This window comes from Palaemon carinicauda, unplaced genomic scaffold (assembly GCF_036898095.1).
Source record: "Palaemon carinicauda isolate YSFRI2023 unplaced genomic scaffold, ASM3689809v2 scaffold35, whole genome shotgun sequence".
Lineage (NCBI taxonomy): Eukaryota > Metazoa > Arthropoda > Malacostraca > Decapoda > Palaemonidae > Palaemon > Palaemon carinicauda.
In genome coordinates this window covers 492,501-507,500 of record NW_027171183.1, presented here as the reverse complement: position 1 = coordinate 507,500, position 15,000 = coordinate 492,501, and the positions used below count along the sequence as shown (strand labels likewise).

Here is a 15,000-nt window from a genome sequence, read left to right as displayed (position 1 = left end):
ATCATAATAATAATAATAATAATAATAATAATAATAATAATAAAAGCTATGAAATATTTTAACCATCCATTTCAGCGAAGCGGACAACAATAACGAGACAGCGCAACTGTCCAGGTCGCAGGAATCCATTCAGTACGCCTCCGCTGGCTACGTGGAGGTGACGCCCCCGTCGGAGTCCCCTAGGCCCCGAGTTAGGGCCCACTCGGGCGAGTCGCCTTACTCGTCGCCTTACCACGAGAGGTAGGTCGCCGGGGCGAGCGGCAGCGTTCCTTAACTATTTAAAAGTAGTTTTCATTAATTGATCAATGGGGTTGATGTGTAACTAATGGGACTTTTGTGTCAATGTCAGGGCCCACTCAGGCGAGTCTCCTTACTCGTCGCCTTACCACGAGAGGTAGGTCGCCGGGGCGAGCGGCAGCGTTCCTTCACTATTTAGAAGTAGTTTTCATTAATTGATCAGCGGGGTTGATGTCTTACTGAAGGGACTTTTTTGTTAATGTGGTACTGAGCTGTTTGATATTGGAAGATTTCTCGCTTCTGTGTTTCATCCACGACTCGAAGACTGTGCAACTATATATATTAGATATATATACATGTACACTTCTAAGCGCATAGTAATCGCATTCTGTCTCTTCCTCGTAAGGTCCAGAATCCACGATATCAATGAAGAAGGACGCAGGAGGGAAAACACTCTGAAGATATGGATTATGGAGGTGAAAGGAGTCCCAAGCAAGAAAAGGTAGGAATAGAGATATGCAAAAATAAACAATTAGATTATTTCATTGCAATATTTCACCAGTTTTTAAGTTTTTTCTCACATGCAATTGGATTGGAAAGGGATGTTGATTTGTTTTAAAGTATTAGGAACACAGGAATAGGTTGTGGCAGTCAGCTATACTCAATGCAGCGAGAAATGAATGATAGGGGAGCGCATATGGTTTTAAATAGATTCCCTCGCTGCTGCCACTTATCTAGAGATCACTGGCCCGCTTTCCAACACGCTTCCCTCGCTCTCTATCTCTCTCTTTATTTCTCTTTCTTTCTGTTTTTTATAAATTGGCATAATTTCAAATCTCTCTCTCTCTCTCTCTCTCTCTCTCTCTCTCTCTCTCTCTCTCTCTCTCTCTCTCTCTCTCTCTCTGCCTTTTCGTCCAAGTAGTAGCTTTTCATGTTGTAGGTAACGGCCTTAGCTTGGCTATAAAGGTGGCCATATGGCAATCTTGAGACAAGAGAATGGTCCATCGCAAATGTGTGTATCACAGTGTAGTGGCAACATCTGGCTATAAATGTGGGAGGGCTGCCACACATATGCCACGTTTGGTAGGGAGGGAAACCTGTATACAGAAAACTTTCCTTTAATTTTACCTCAACGGTGGTATGGAACAAAAGTTAAAATAAATTTGTGTACAATTGTGAAAACACACTAATTCACATTAAGACAGAGAGAAAAAGAACAGACAGAGGGTAAGGAGTTGAAGAAGGGTTGGAAGATGAAGACAAGCCAGTGATCTGTGGAGATGTGGCAACAGTGAGGGACTCCTTTTAAAACCTTATCGTCCATTTCTCGCTGCATTGGGTATAGGATGATGTGGGATCATGGACTAGCTTTTAATTTTAGGGCAAAACAGACTCTCTCTAAGACATGCACATACTGTACATGTATGTTTCTGCATACATAATTATTTTGTGATGTATGGCAATGCAAGCCCTATGCTCTATACCTCTCCAACCTCTCATGATTGTAAGAATGACTCATAAATTGTAAAATTTGTAGAATTGTAGAATAACAATTAACCGTCTCTCCCAACACCACGAAAACAATTTACTGGAACCATAGATTCTCTTTTGATGAAAATAATTAGCTCAGATGATAGGTCCTCATTCGACAAATTTGACAAATTTTACCACCTGTTTTCAATGGATAGTGCTCCAATAGATACTTGCCATAAAGTAACAATGACCTGTAATGCTGTAACCTTCTATTACAGGTACTTCTGTAACCTGCTTCTTGGAAACGAACCTTACAGGCGCACCTTCAGTAAGACGATGTCTCGAATGTGCTTCTGGGGGGAATATTTTGAGCTGGAGTCTATACCACAGGTAACCTCTCTCTCTCTCACTCTCTCTCTCTCTCTCTCTCTCTCTCTCTCTCTCTCTCTCTCTCTCTCTCTCTCTCTCTCTCTCTCTTTCTGTTTTAAGGTGTGGTGCAGAGCTCGGCTCATATATGCTAGGTTCGTGAACTGATTCTGGTTTTCTGCCGATTAGTTCGCCAAAATAGACACTTTTCTACTTAGTTAAAGTCAGAACCCTGGTCAGGGTAGATAAATTTATTATATGCTTCCATATTTAAAGGGATTTTTATATTAAGGGGGTATTTGTTGCGTAATATATGATTATAGGAAATAGAAATGAATTAATTAATGACTCTATATATTAAATAACTTTACACCCAACTATTTCCTAACATAGATTTAAGAGTGAAATGACTAGGCCCACACCATACCCATTTGTTTTCCTCCAAGAGCTGGTAGCTCGGTGGTAAGCCGTGAGCTATTCACTGGCCCGCTATACATGAGTGAAGTCTGAGGTGGTTTGCAAATGTAGACTAGACGTGCCGTAACACCCTATAATAACCCGCACTTGTCTCTCCCATTCCAGTTCTGTTCCTTCCGGGTTGACCTCCTACGAGAAGGAGACAAGAGACCGGGTCACAAGAAGATAGGATCCGTGGAGATCGACCTGCCCTCGGTCAGCTCGTGCCCTACAAAGCTGGTGGACGAATGGTACGCGGTCAAGGTGGACAATAAGCAGGATCGGGAGGTTCCTACGCTCAGGATCAAACACAGGTCTGTATACAGTTTGGCTAGGGAAAGGAAAGTCCTCTCTATTCTATTAGGATCTTATCCATTTTTTATTATATGTAATTATGTAATTGGGTTAAATACTGGTCAGGGGTCCTATTTGACTGGGTAGTCCTACTCATTCAATTTCAGATGTATTCTTTAGGATCAAACACTGGTCGTGGATCCAGTTGGGCTATGGCAGAGAAAGTCTTCTATGTTTTATTATGATCATTTTCAGCTTAAAATGTATTTAATGGGGTCAAATACTGGTCAGGGGTCATATTGGGTCCATTTATTCAATTTCAGATATATTCTTTAGGATGTAACATTGGAAATGAATCCTGTAAAATAGGATCATAGTCCTTTTCCTTCAGTTTCAAAAGATCCTATGGAATTGAATCATAGAGTCCTATTTATTGAGTTTGAAGTATCCTTTTAAGGTCAATTTATTTCCTACTTTGTTAATTAAGAGTGTCCAATCTTTTATAACTTTGGTCTTTAACAATCTGTAGGCCTACTCTCAGTACCATCTGAACCCCAAGACCTTTCTCTTACTCTCATGATACTTATTCACTTTAGCCTTTCAGCACATATAACTCAGGTCAAGCTTCAATTAAGAAATTAGTATTCTTTTTTTTTACAAAACTGCACTGGAAATAATTCACTCACATATGTCTTATTAGTAGACTGAAAATGTTATTAGTGACTTGGAAATGTTATGTTATTTCCAAGAATTTGTCATGCTATCCTTGTTTGTGTTACTCTGTTAATGTTGCATTTAAAGTATACTTTATTTATGATGAATAAAATGTATAATATCAGCAAATAACATAGAAAAAATTTAATTGTGTAAAGAATCAACCCATTTCACTCCCCTCTTCAGATTCCAGTCGCTCGACATCCTTCCCCTGCAGCGGTACAACTCCCTGCGGCTCTATCTTAGGGACAATGCGACGAATCTCTGCAGCATTCTGGAACCCCTCTTATGCGTGAAGGCGAAGGAAGACATTGCAAACGCGCTCGTCAACGTCATGCAAGCGGAGAACTTGGCGATTCCCTTCCTAGTCAGTCTGATCCTGTCTGACATCCAGAGAATGGGTAGGTCTATAGTCCTGTCGGTCTAGACGAAGCTTGGGTTAATGGTAATCTTTTCTTATGGCTCTAAATGTAGATGTAGCATGGGTTAATTCAAGTCATATGGTTCTAGATGTAACTTCACCTACTGATATGTGTCTTATGGGGCTAGATGTCCTATGGGCCCAGACACCTAGGCTCATAGCTTGGGTTAATTCATGTAATTTGGTTCTAGATGTATCTGCACCTTAGGACATGTGCTGTATGTGTCTAAAAATTACTTAACTTAAACATGAAATCCTTGTTCCTTATCTTGGACATTTCCTGAAAGGGTAAAATCATATCACACGTAGATGAGCTTAAAAACTTTTACCAGACTGCCATCCATTTATCTTCAACAACTCTCTCTTAACAGCCGACAATGAGCATCTCCTCCTTCGTGGAAACAGCATAGCCACTAAAGCAATCGAAGCCTACATGAGGCTGGTAGGGGAATATTACCTCCAGGAGACACTGTCGGAGCCAATACAGGCACTCATTGCCGCTACCGAGGACTTGGAGGTGGATCCCCTGCGAATCGCTAACATGGCGTCTCTGCCTGGCCACAGAGAGGCTCTTAGGACCTGGGTGTCTCGAGTGTGGGAGAGAATCACTCAGTCTAGCCATAGGTTCCCATTGTAAGTTTAAGATTTCACTCTGTATATTGCTAAGAAATGTCTTGTGTATTTAGAGTCACTGGCACTAGCCATAAGTTTTCATTGTAGGTTCAGAGTTCACTCTGTGTAGCTAAGATATATCTTGTTTATTTAGAGTCACTGTCATTGGCCCTAGCCATAGGGTCCCAATGTGAGATTAGAGATCACTCTGGTTAGCTAGGGTATGTCTTGTGCATTTAAAGTCATTGAGCCTAGCCATAGGTTCCCACCGTAAGTTTAGAATTCATTCTGTGTAACTTGTGTATTTAGTCACTGGCCCTAGCCATAGGATCCCAGTGCAAGATTGGAGTTCACTCTGGGTAGCTAGGGTATGCCTTGTGTATTTAAAGTCATTGAGCCTAGCCATAGGTTCCCACTGTAAGTTTAGAATTCATTCTGTGTAGCTTGTGTATTTAGTCACTGGCCCTAGCCATAGGATCCCTGTGTAAGATTAGTGTTCACTCTGCATAGCTAGGGTATGTCTTGTGTATTTAAAGTCATTGAGCCTAGCTATAGGTTCCCACTGTAAGTTTAGAATTCATTCTGTGTAGCTCGTGTATTTATAGTCAGTGACCCTAGCCACAGGTTCCCAATGACTAGTTAAGAAATGTCTTGTGTATTTAGACACTGAGTTTAGCCATAAGTTTACATAAGTTTAGGTTCACTTAGTGTGGTTAAGGATTTGATTTCTAAGTCTTGAATCCCCTAGCCTAGCTCTGAGTGGAAGTAATGAATAACTATATCTGTATTCAACTTGCAAGATAAGGTTCTTTAAGTCTAGTCATAAGTCCTCATTTTAGATTTAGAATCACAGTCTCGCTAAGAATTTTCATCGCTAGCGGAGAATTAGCCAAGCCATATCTCACCCTGTTTTATTATACATCCTTATCTGAATCTCTCAGTGGTAAGAGTACCTTTAAAACCTAAAAAGAATGCTATTATCCGAACAGGGAACTGCGCCATATCTTCCACTCGCTCCGCATTCACTTGTCCAACCAGGAGAAGGACGATGTCACGGACAAGCTAGTCTCGGCCTGCGTGTTCCTGAGGTTCATCTGTCCGGCCATACTCTACCCATCGTTGTTCAACATTACTCAAGGTGAAGAGAGTTTTAATTCATGCTTTGTTATGAAAGACTTTCAAGGGGATTTTTTCACATTTATTAAACTTCATGGGTATATTTCATCACAGTAAGCTTAATGGAATCTATTTAAAGCTTACCCAAAGCTGATTTTGCCCATAGTAAGCTACAAAATGTGTATTTTAACACATTTTAACATTTCTAGGTCTATTTTAACACAAAGTAAGCCTCTAAAGACCCATTTTAATGACAGAAAGCTTCAAACTGTATTAACATAGCTTCAAAAGGTGTATTTCAGCATATAAGGTACACCAGGTCTATCACCACACAAAATATGCTTTTCTAGTCTATATTACCAAAAAGTAAACTGCACAAAATCTATTTTAACACAGGTGATTTTGTGAAAAGTATTATATCAGTCACAAAGTGCATTTTTAACAGATGATCTCCAATAGAACTTATTGCACTGTAACACTCATAATCTTTGTCTTTAAAGCGTGACACACAAAATGAATAACACACACGCTATCCTATTAATATATAGATAGTAATAATAATGATAACTGACGAATCTCGGCCTCCTGCAGAATATCCTGACGAAGGGACGGTCAGGAACCTGACGCTGGTGGCGAAGACCCTCCAAACTCTAGCGAATTTCACGACTTTTCGCGGGAAGGAGAATTTCATGGAGTTCCTGGGAGATTTCATAGACGCACAACAGGACCTGTGCAGGAGATTTCTCAACGACATCTCGGTGAGTTGGCTGTGTTTTTTAACTGTTGTTATTTTAGGGAGTTGGTGTTTTTTAATTGTTTTTTTTTTTGAGTTGTGTTTTTTTTCTGAGTTGTGTTTTGGGGGTTATTATTTCTGTGAGTTGGTAGTTTTTAATTGTTATTTTTGGGAGTTGTGTGTGTTTTTTTTATTTATTTCTGTAAGTTGGTGGTTTTTAATGGTTTTTTTTTCTGAGTTGTGGTTTTTTTGTTATTATTTCTTGGAGTTGTGGTTTTGTTTGGTTGCTATTTCTGAGTTGTGTTTCTTGTGGGGTTATTATTTCTGTGAGTTAGTGGTTTTTTCGTGAGTTGTGTTTTTGTTTGATTGTTATTCATGAGTTGTGTTTCTTGGTGGGTTATTATTTCTGTGAGTTATGGGTTTGTTTGGTTGTTATTTCTGAGTTGTGTTTTTGGGGGGTTATTATTTCTGAGTTGTGTTTTTTGGGGGTTATTATTTCTGTGATTTGGTGGTTTTTAATTGTTGTTCTTTGTGAGTTGTGATTTTGTTTGGTTATTATTTCTGAGTTGTGATTTTTGGTGAGTTATTATTTCTGTGAGTTGTGGTTTTGTGTGGTTGTTATTTCTGAGTTGTGTTTTGGGGGTTAATATTTCTGTGAGTTGTGGTTTTGTTTGGTTGTTATTTCTAGGTTGTGTTTTGGGGGTTATTATTTCTGTGAGTTGTGATTTTGTTTGGTTGTTATTTCTGTGTTGTGATTTTTGGTGGGTTATTATTTCTGTGAGTTATGGTTTTGTTTGGTTGTTATTTCTGGGTTGTGTTTTGGGGGTTATTATTTCTGTGAGTTGGTGGGTTTTTTATTGTTATTTTTTGTGAGTTGTGGTTTTTAATAGTTTTTTTTTTGAGTTGTGGTTTTTAATAGTTGCTATTTTTGTGAGTTGTGGTTTTTAATAGTTGTTATTTTTGTGAGTTGGGGTTTTTAGTAGTTGTTATTTTTGTGAGTTGTGGTTTTTAATAGTTGTTATTTTTGTGAGTTGTGGTTTTTAGTAGTTGTTATTTTTGTGAGTTGTGGTTTTTAATAGTTGTTATTTTTGTGAGTTGTGGTTTTTAATAGTTGTTATTATTGTGAGTTGTGTTTTTTATCATTTCTGAGTTGTGGTTTTTTTTTTTATTATTATTTCTGAGATTTGGTTTTTATTCTTCAGAGTTGTATTAAAACCCAACAAGAATTGAAACTATAGATTTATTATTAAATTTTTAATTGGTTCGTTATTAAAATATATCAGAATTAAAAGTTTAGTCGTCATTGTATTTTTTAAATTTTAATTAGAGTTTAAATCGTTCTTTCTTTGAAATAAATATGATTATGATTTATATATTACTTTATATATCAAAAATGTCATTTTCAGTTTTTAACTCTAAAAAAACCTAATTGCTTATTCACTTATGTTACAGTTTAAGAGTTTAAATATAGTTTTTTTCTTTGACATAAATATAATTATGTATATATATATATATATATATATATATATATATATATATATATATATATATATATATATATATAAATGTCTTTCTCAGTTTTTAAATCTAAAAAAACATAATTGCTTAAAATCAAAATCTTAAAATTATTCTATTTACTTTAAGTAAAAATTATCTGTTCCTTTACTAGCAAAGAGCCCGTGCTGGCACAAGGCCACTTGTCCACCCAAACAAATAGAAATTTGTGGAAAATATTTTTCATTTTCTTTATATCTATTTTTTTTTGTGAAGTGACACACACCGTAATCCTTTCCTGTATCAACCTAGGCTCTTTCAACCCTCCCCCTCCCCCCCCCCATCCTCCCCTCCCTCCATCCTCCCCTCCCCCCTCCTCCCCCTCCCATATCTCTACCCTCCATCTCACCCTCTTCAGGTTTTTGCATTCACCCTCTTCTGCATGAGGAACTCTCAAAGGTCTTGGCTGCAGAGTCTCTCTCTCTCTCTCTCTCTCTCTCTCTCTCTCTCCTGTACAAGGTTGCCATTTTTTCTAATTAAAAGGTAAACCCATTGATAAAAAAAAGCCAAAAGTATAGCATTTAAGGCCAAGTTTCTTTATGATATGTGAAGGCTAACCAATTTCAAAAAAGGCCAAATTTGAAGTTTTTAGCCTGAAAAAGGCCAACTTGGCAACCCTGCTCCTGTATCTCTGCCAACTTGGCAACCCTGCTCCTGTATCTCTGTATTGGTGCCCCTCTACTCTCGACCTATGGCAAATGAATGTTTCTGTTTTGTCAAAATTTACGAAAGTATTGTTGAATAGATAAGCATCAATAAGTAATAAGTATTACAGTCAATTCTTTTTAGTGAGGCAGATTTGCATCGACTCGCAGCAGTGCCCTTTTAGCTCAGAAAAGTTTCCTGATTACTGATTAGTTGGACAAGATAATTCTAACCAATCAGCGAGCAGGAAACTTTTTCGAGCTAAAAGGGCACCGCTGCGAGTCTGTGCAAATCTGCCTCATTAAAAAAATTTAGTTTAGAAGTATGTGGGTCCACTAATCCCTACAATTCCTCTCTGCCTTTGTTTCGAGATCTAATACAAGGAGCCTTTGTAGGGTGACGGCCAGATCCCGTAGAAAACGGGAACATTCTGAACTGTGGCCGTCGTTCTAAAAACGATTTTGGCGGGAGAAGCTAACTTAAAAAACCCACCTAACCTATGCTAAAAGCCGTATCCTTACCCAGGGGGGCTTCCCCCCCCCCCTGGACCCCCCCTTACACAACAGTTTCCTTACCTACGAGTACGACGGGAGAAGCTAACTTAAAAAAACCCACCTAACCTATGCTAAAAGCCGTATCCTTACCCAGGGGGGCTTCCCCCCCCCTGGACCCCCCCTTACACAACAGTTTCCTTACCTACGAGTACGACGGGAGAAGCTAACTTAAAAAAACCCACCTAACCTATGCTAAAAGCCGTATCCTTACCCAGGGGGGCTTCCCCCCCCCCCTGGACCCCCCCTTACACAACAGTTTCCTTACCTACGAGTACGACGGGAGAAGCTAACTTAAAAAACCCACCTACACTATGCTAAAAGCCGTGTCCTTACCCAGGGGGGCTGCGCCCCCCCGGACCCCCCCTTACACAACATATTTAAGATCCGTAGACCGTTTCCAAACGTTTTTATTCTATACAAGATAACAGTCGGAGCGATATTAAGCAAATTAGGACGCTTGGCCGTAGCGCTACAAACTACCCTAATCCAACGACCCTTTTCTAGCCCAGACCAGAAGGAAATACACAAATAGACAGTAAAGGGGCCAAGAGATGATATGCAGGAGTCTGGTTTAAGCAAGTGTTCCTTGCAGGGTGTACTATAGGCAAATCTGTTCCATATTCATTTCTTCCATCTTGTTTTCTAACCTCTTTTAACATTTATTATTATTATTATTATTATTATTATTATTATTATTATTATTATTAATGATAAAAATATCATTATTATTATTATTATTATTATTATTATTATCATTATTATTATTATTATTATTATTATTAATGATAAAAATATCATTATTATTATTATTATTATTATTATTATTATTATTATTATTATCATTATTATTATTACTAAAATTATTATTATTATTATTAATAATAATAAAAATATTATTATTATTATTATTATCATTATTATTGATATTATTATTATTATTATTATTATTATTATTATTAATGATAAAAATATCATTATTATTATTATTATTATTATTATTATTATTATTATTATTATTATTATTATCATTATTATTATTATTATTATTATTAATAATGATAAAAATATCATTATTATTATTATTATTATTATTATTATTATTATCATTATTATTATTACTAAAATTATTATTATTATTATTATTAATAATAAAAATATTATTATTATTATTATTATCATTATTATTGATATTATTATTATTATTATTATTATTATTATTATTATTATTATTAATGATAAAAATATCATTATTATTATTATTATTATTATTATTATTATTATTATTAATGATAAAAATATCATTATTATTATCATTATTATTATTATCATTATTATTATTATTATTATTATTATTATTATTATTATTAATAATAATAATATTATTATTATTATTATCATAACTGTATTTTATTCATTTCTTTTTTATATTGATGTTGTTATGATTTAGAAACGCCATAAAAACATTGTAATATAAGAGAGAATCGAAATAGGAATTCAATGATATATTACATGTATTATGATTTTATCTTTTTAATTAATGAAACTTTTATTTATTTCCATAATAATAAAAACCTAAAATTTGATATCAATATTGAAATTGATATAAATCTCAAAAATCAAAATTTGATTTAGAATTCAAATCAGTAAAGAATAAAATTTCTCATTTCGGTTTTAAATCAAAATAAAAACTAAATTTGCACATAACTTACTTGAAAAAAAAGGTCAAGGTCAAGATGATATAGGTCAGTGTCATGATTATATAAATCAAGGTCAAGATGATATAGGTCAGTGTCATGATTATATAAATCAAGGTCAAGATGATATAGGTAAGTGTCATGATTATATAAATCAAGGTCAAGGTGATATAGGTCTATGTCATGATTATATTAATCAAGGTCAAGATGATATAGGTCAGTGTCATGATTATATAAATCAAGGTCAAGATGATATAGGTCTATGTCATGATTATATAAATCAAGGTCAAGATGATATAGGTCAGTGTCATGATTATATTAATCAAGGTCAAGATGATATAGGTCAGTGTCATGATTATATAAATCAAGGTCAAGATGATATAGGTCAGTGTCATGATTATATAAATCAAGGTCAAGAGGATATAGGTCTGTGTCATGATTATATTAATCAAGGTCAAGATGATATAGGTCAGTGTCATGATTATATAAATGAAGGTCAAGATGATATAGGTCTATGTCATGATTATATTAATCAAGGTCAAGATGATATAGGTCTATGTCATGATTATATAAATCAAGGTCAAGATGATATAGGTCAGTGTCATGATTATATTAATCAAGGTCAAGATGATATAGGTCAGTGTCATGATTATATAAACCAAGGTCAAGATTATAAAGGTAAAGGTCAAGATTATACAGGTCAATTTCCTATTTATATAGGTCAAGGTCGAGGTTTTAATTATATATGGTTAAGGTCATAATCATGTAGGTCAAAGTAGAAATTAAATAGGTCAAAGGGCAAGGTAATATATGCTAAGATCAAAATGGCATAGATCAAGGTAAAAAAAATATAGTAATGTCGAAATGATTTAGAATAAGGCTAAAATTATATTGGGAAAGGTCAAAAATATTTATGATAAGGTCAGAATTATACTGTATAGGTCAAGGTCAACATTTTTTAGGATTAGGTAAAATTAAACATATTAATATCAAAATATAGATTAAGTTAAAAATTATTAAGGATAAGGTCAATATTATATAGGTCAGGTCAAATAAAGGTCAATTTTAAATAGAATGAGGTCAAGATAACAGTTTAAACACAGCTTTTGTGAGGAAAACTGACCAACCGTAAGGTTAGGTTAGGTAGGTCTTGTGGAGGGAATTGGGACAAAGGCTCATAAGGTGAATTTTCTTCTTCTTGTAGAGTCTAAACTGCGAAAACGAAAGAAGCGTGGAGTTCGGAGGCCAGATCGACATAGGACGACAATGTGCCCTGCTTCACCTCCACCTGACCGACGCTTTGGCGCAGACGGACGGCCCGGTAAGTTCGTATACTTGTTTACTAATGTTCAAATTGTGTAAACTTTCTCAAAATACATTAAAAAAGTGATATGAATCAATAAATTTAAGACGAATAAGTATAAAATAGATTTATCTAAACTTCATTCAAAATTCAGTTTTTTTGATTCTCTCTATGAATATTGTCCTTTAGTTCAAATCCTTCTCAATTTGATATTTTTTTCTATCAATACCTAATTACAATTACCAAAGCCTTACTTTACTTTGCTTTACTTTAAGGGTTGCTTATCTGATCTTGTACAGCAGGGGAGCCCTACTCTCTACAGGACCTTCACGGTCGTTTTGTGATGTTCATTCGGGAGCACTTAACATTTCGCAATGCGTATTGTTCGCTTACTGTTTGATCATCACTGTCAAAACACTCGCAGAATAAGAAAGCCTTTAGTTTCCTCCTGAAAGCCTTGATATCTTCAATTATTCGGATGTCTCGTGGAAGCCTATTGTACAGTACCGGGCCGCATATTTAAAGGCTCTGGAGCCTATAGTAGACATCTATCTAGGTTCTAATAATTGGAAAATGTGGTGAAATACTGGGGAATTTACAACCACATAAATTAACTTTTTTACCTGTAAACCCTCGTGCACCAACTTCGCACGAGGCCAAGTTACATAACTGAAAAACACACTTACGTAAAAGACATTTGCCGTTTACCTTACCTTTGATTCAAAACTATATTTCCTGCACCAATTCTTTTGGGGGTGATGCCACACGGGTTCACAAAGACTCAATTAAAAAGTTTGACATATATTTAATATTTAAAGTACACAAACAAAAATCATCAGAGTTACGTTAAAGAGCGAACATTAACATTACCACAAATGAACAAAATTTATGTTACTTGATAAAAAATTAAACAAATATCAAACGGGGTTACAGAGTATTCTTATAAGAATATTGCTGCAATGATGCGATGGTTCACGAGGTGATGATGGCGGTCGGATTCAGGAGAATATCTTCTAATTACTTGCCTTTTGGAGTTAACTGCTTAAAGAGGCCTAGATTCACCTTTCAACCCTGGAAGAAAACTCAGGAGGAGTATATTGCATAGCACAGTTGTCAGATCTACAAAATTACAGGGTTACGTAACATAACATCAATTTAAAGATAAACATCAAGTGCTCTAATCGAAACCCAACATACACAAAAAAAAGGGGGTTTCGTCCAGAAGGCAAGTTTAAATTACTGGCATGTGCCCTTACAATAATCAAACAATATATATAATCTCCACAGGAAGAAGTTTGACAACAATGGGATGTTACGTCATTTTATCTGATCTAGATGGATAAAATTTGCAAGAAAGGTAGCTTATTACTTTAAATATTATTATACTAATTCATACAAACTCATTGATATAGTTAATATAATAAAGCTACTTCTGTGGAGTAAAATAATCACATTTTAAACATATATTCATAGAAACTGGGAAATACATTAGAAAACGAACACTCTTAAAACTAAGAATACTTTTATTCAAGGGGAATAAATGTCAATTTTTGACAGAAACCATCTATAACTATTCTCGTGTTAGGACAATTTGTTGGCTGTACAATATGTAGCAATTTTTGTATGTCAATATTATCTACAGTATCTCACACACTGGTCTCAGGTGAGCTGTCACTATGAAGAGATTTTGGATGGCTATGACTGGCCAAAACTAACTGGTCCATCAAAGAAAGGTTTTGGGGGACTTAACTCCTTGAACGTCTCAGTGCAGAGATTTCTATCCAATTATTTCTTTTGAACTATCTATGCATGGGCCACCAAGCTTCTATACAAATACTCTTGGTTTTGCCTGGTCTGACGAGGAGATAGGGCACTAAGGATGCTGCTGGAGAGAGCAATTTTAGTTCCTCTTGGATTAAAGAAGCATTGAAGTTGGAGAGAAAAAAATTAGATAGAGGATCACAGAGATTAATTAGAGGAAGAAACATGTGACAAATTCTGCTATCCATGAATAGCTGACCTCAGCAGAATGAATTTAAGAGAGGGATCACAGAGATTAATTAGGGGAAGAAACAGTTGACAAACTCTGCTATCCAAGAATACCTGACTGACCGCAGCAGAATAAATCTAAAAGGGATCACAGAGATTAATTAAGGGAAGAAACCGTTGACAAACTCCGCTATCCAAGAATAGCTGACCTTAGCAGATTAGATTTAAGAAAGGGTGCACCTGCAGGTACTTCAAAGGTTTCTGAAAGTAGGAAGGGACTCATTGCTCTGTGAAAATTTGCTAAAATGCCACAAAGAGAAGAGAGACGGTGAAGAAGATTTTCAGAGTAAAGAATTGGCTTTGAGGTTAGATAATACAGGGGTACGGAGATCAAAGATCACTCACACGTGGTTGTGGTTAGGGACAATTTGTTGCCTTATGGATGTAGAGGACCAATAGTCAATCTATTGATATGGCTGATAGCGCAGTCTTCCCTCGGAAAACTACGGTATGGTGTATGTTGCGGTTTCTGGGAATAGTTATGATAAACTATACTAAGTAGAGACTCCCACTTCAAAAACAATGGTTCAGTTAGTTTTCATAGTTTTGAGAACAGTGATAAATTTTACAGTAAGCACAGACCCTCTTAAAAATCAACAGTACAGACTGTGTACAGAGTTCTGAAAATAGTTGTTATAAGCTCCACAGGATAGGGCACCTCAGAGAGGGAATGAGAAGATCGCGCAGGATAGAGGCTGGGTTTTCTTCAACAGAGGGACAATTTGCTACAGGGAATGGGAAGATCAATTTACACCAAAGAAAATAACAAACTTTTCCAA

The 15,000-nt window shown here is 35.8% G+C and overlaps 1 protein-coding gene across 1 annotated transcript in view; it reads left to right on the top strand.

Annotated features, from left to right (window-relative positions):
• LOC137636664 (disabled homolog 2-interacting protein-like) overlaps positions 1-15,000 on the top strand; it is a gene marked incomplete at its 5' end in the record, with an annotated part of 24,272 nt that overhangs the window by 828 nt on the left and 8,444 nt on the right. Inside the window, 9 exon segments of the mRNA XM_068369053.1 lie at positions 76-240; positions 644-739; positions 1,989-2,100; positions 2,659-2,846; positions 3,727-3,941; positions 4,333-4,594; positions 5,563-5,711; positions 6,281-6,447; positions 12,074-12,190. Of these exon segments, the coding sequence (XP_068225154.1) occupies positions 76-240; positions 644-739; positions 1,989-2,100; positions 2,659-2,846; positions 3,727-3,941; positions 4,333-4,594; positions 5,563-5,711; positions 6,281-6,447; positions 12,074-12,190 (1,471 nt within the window).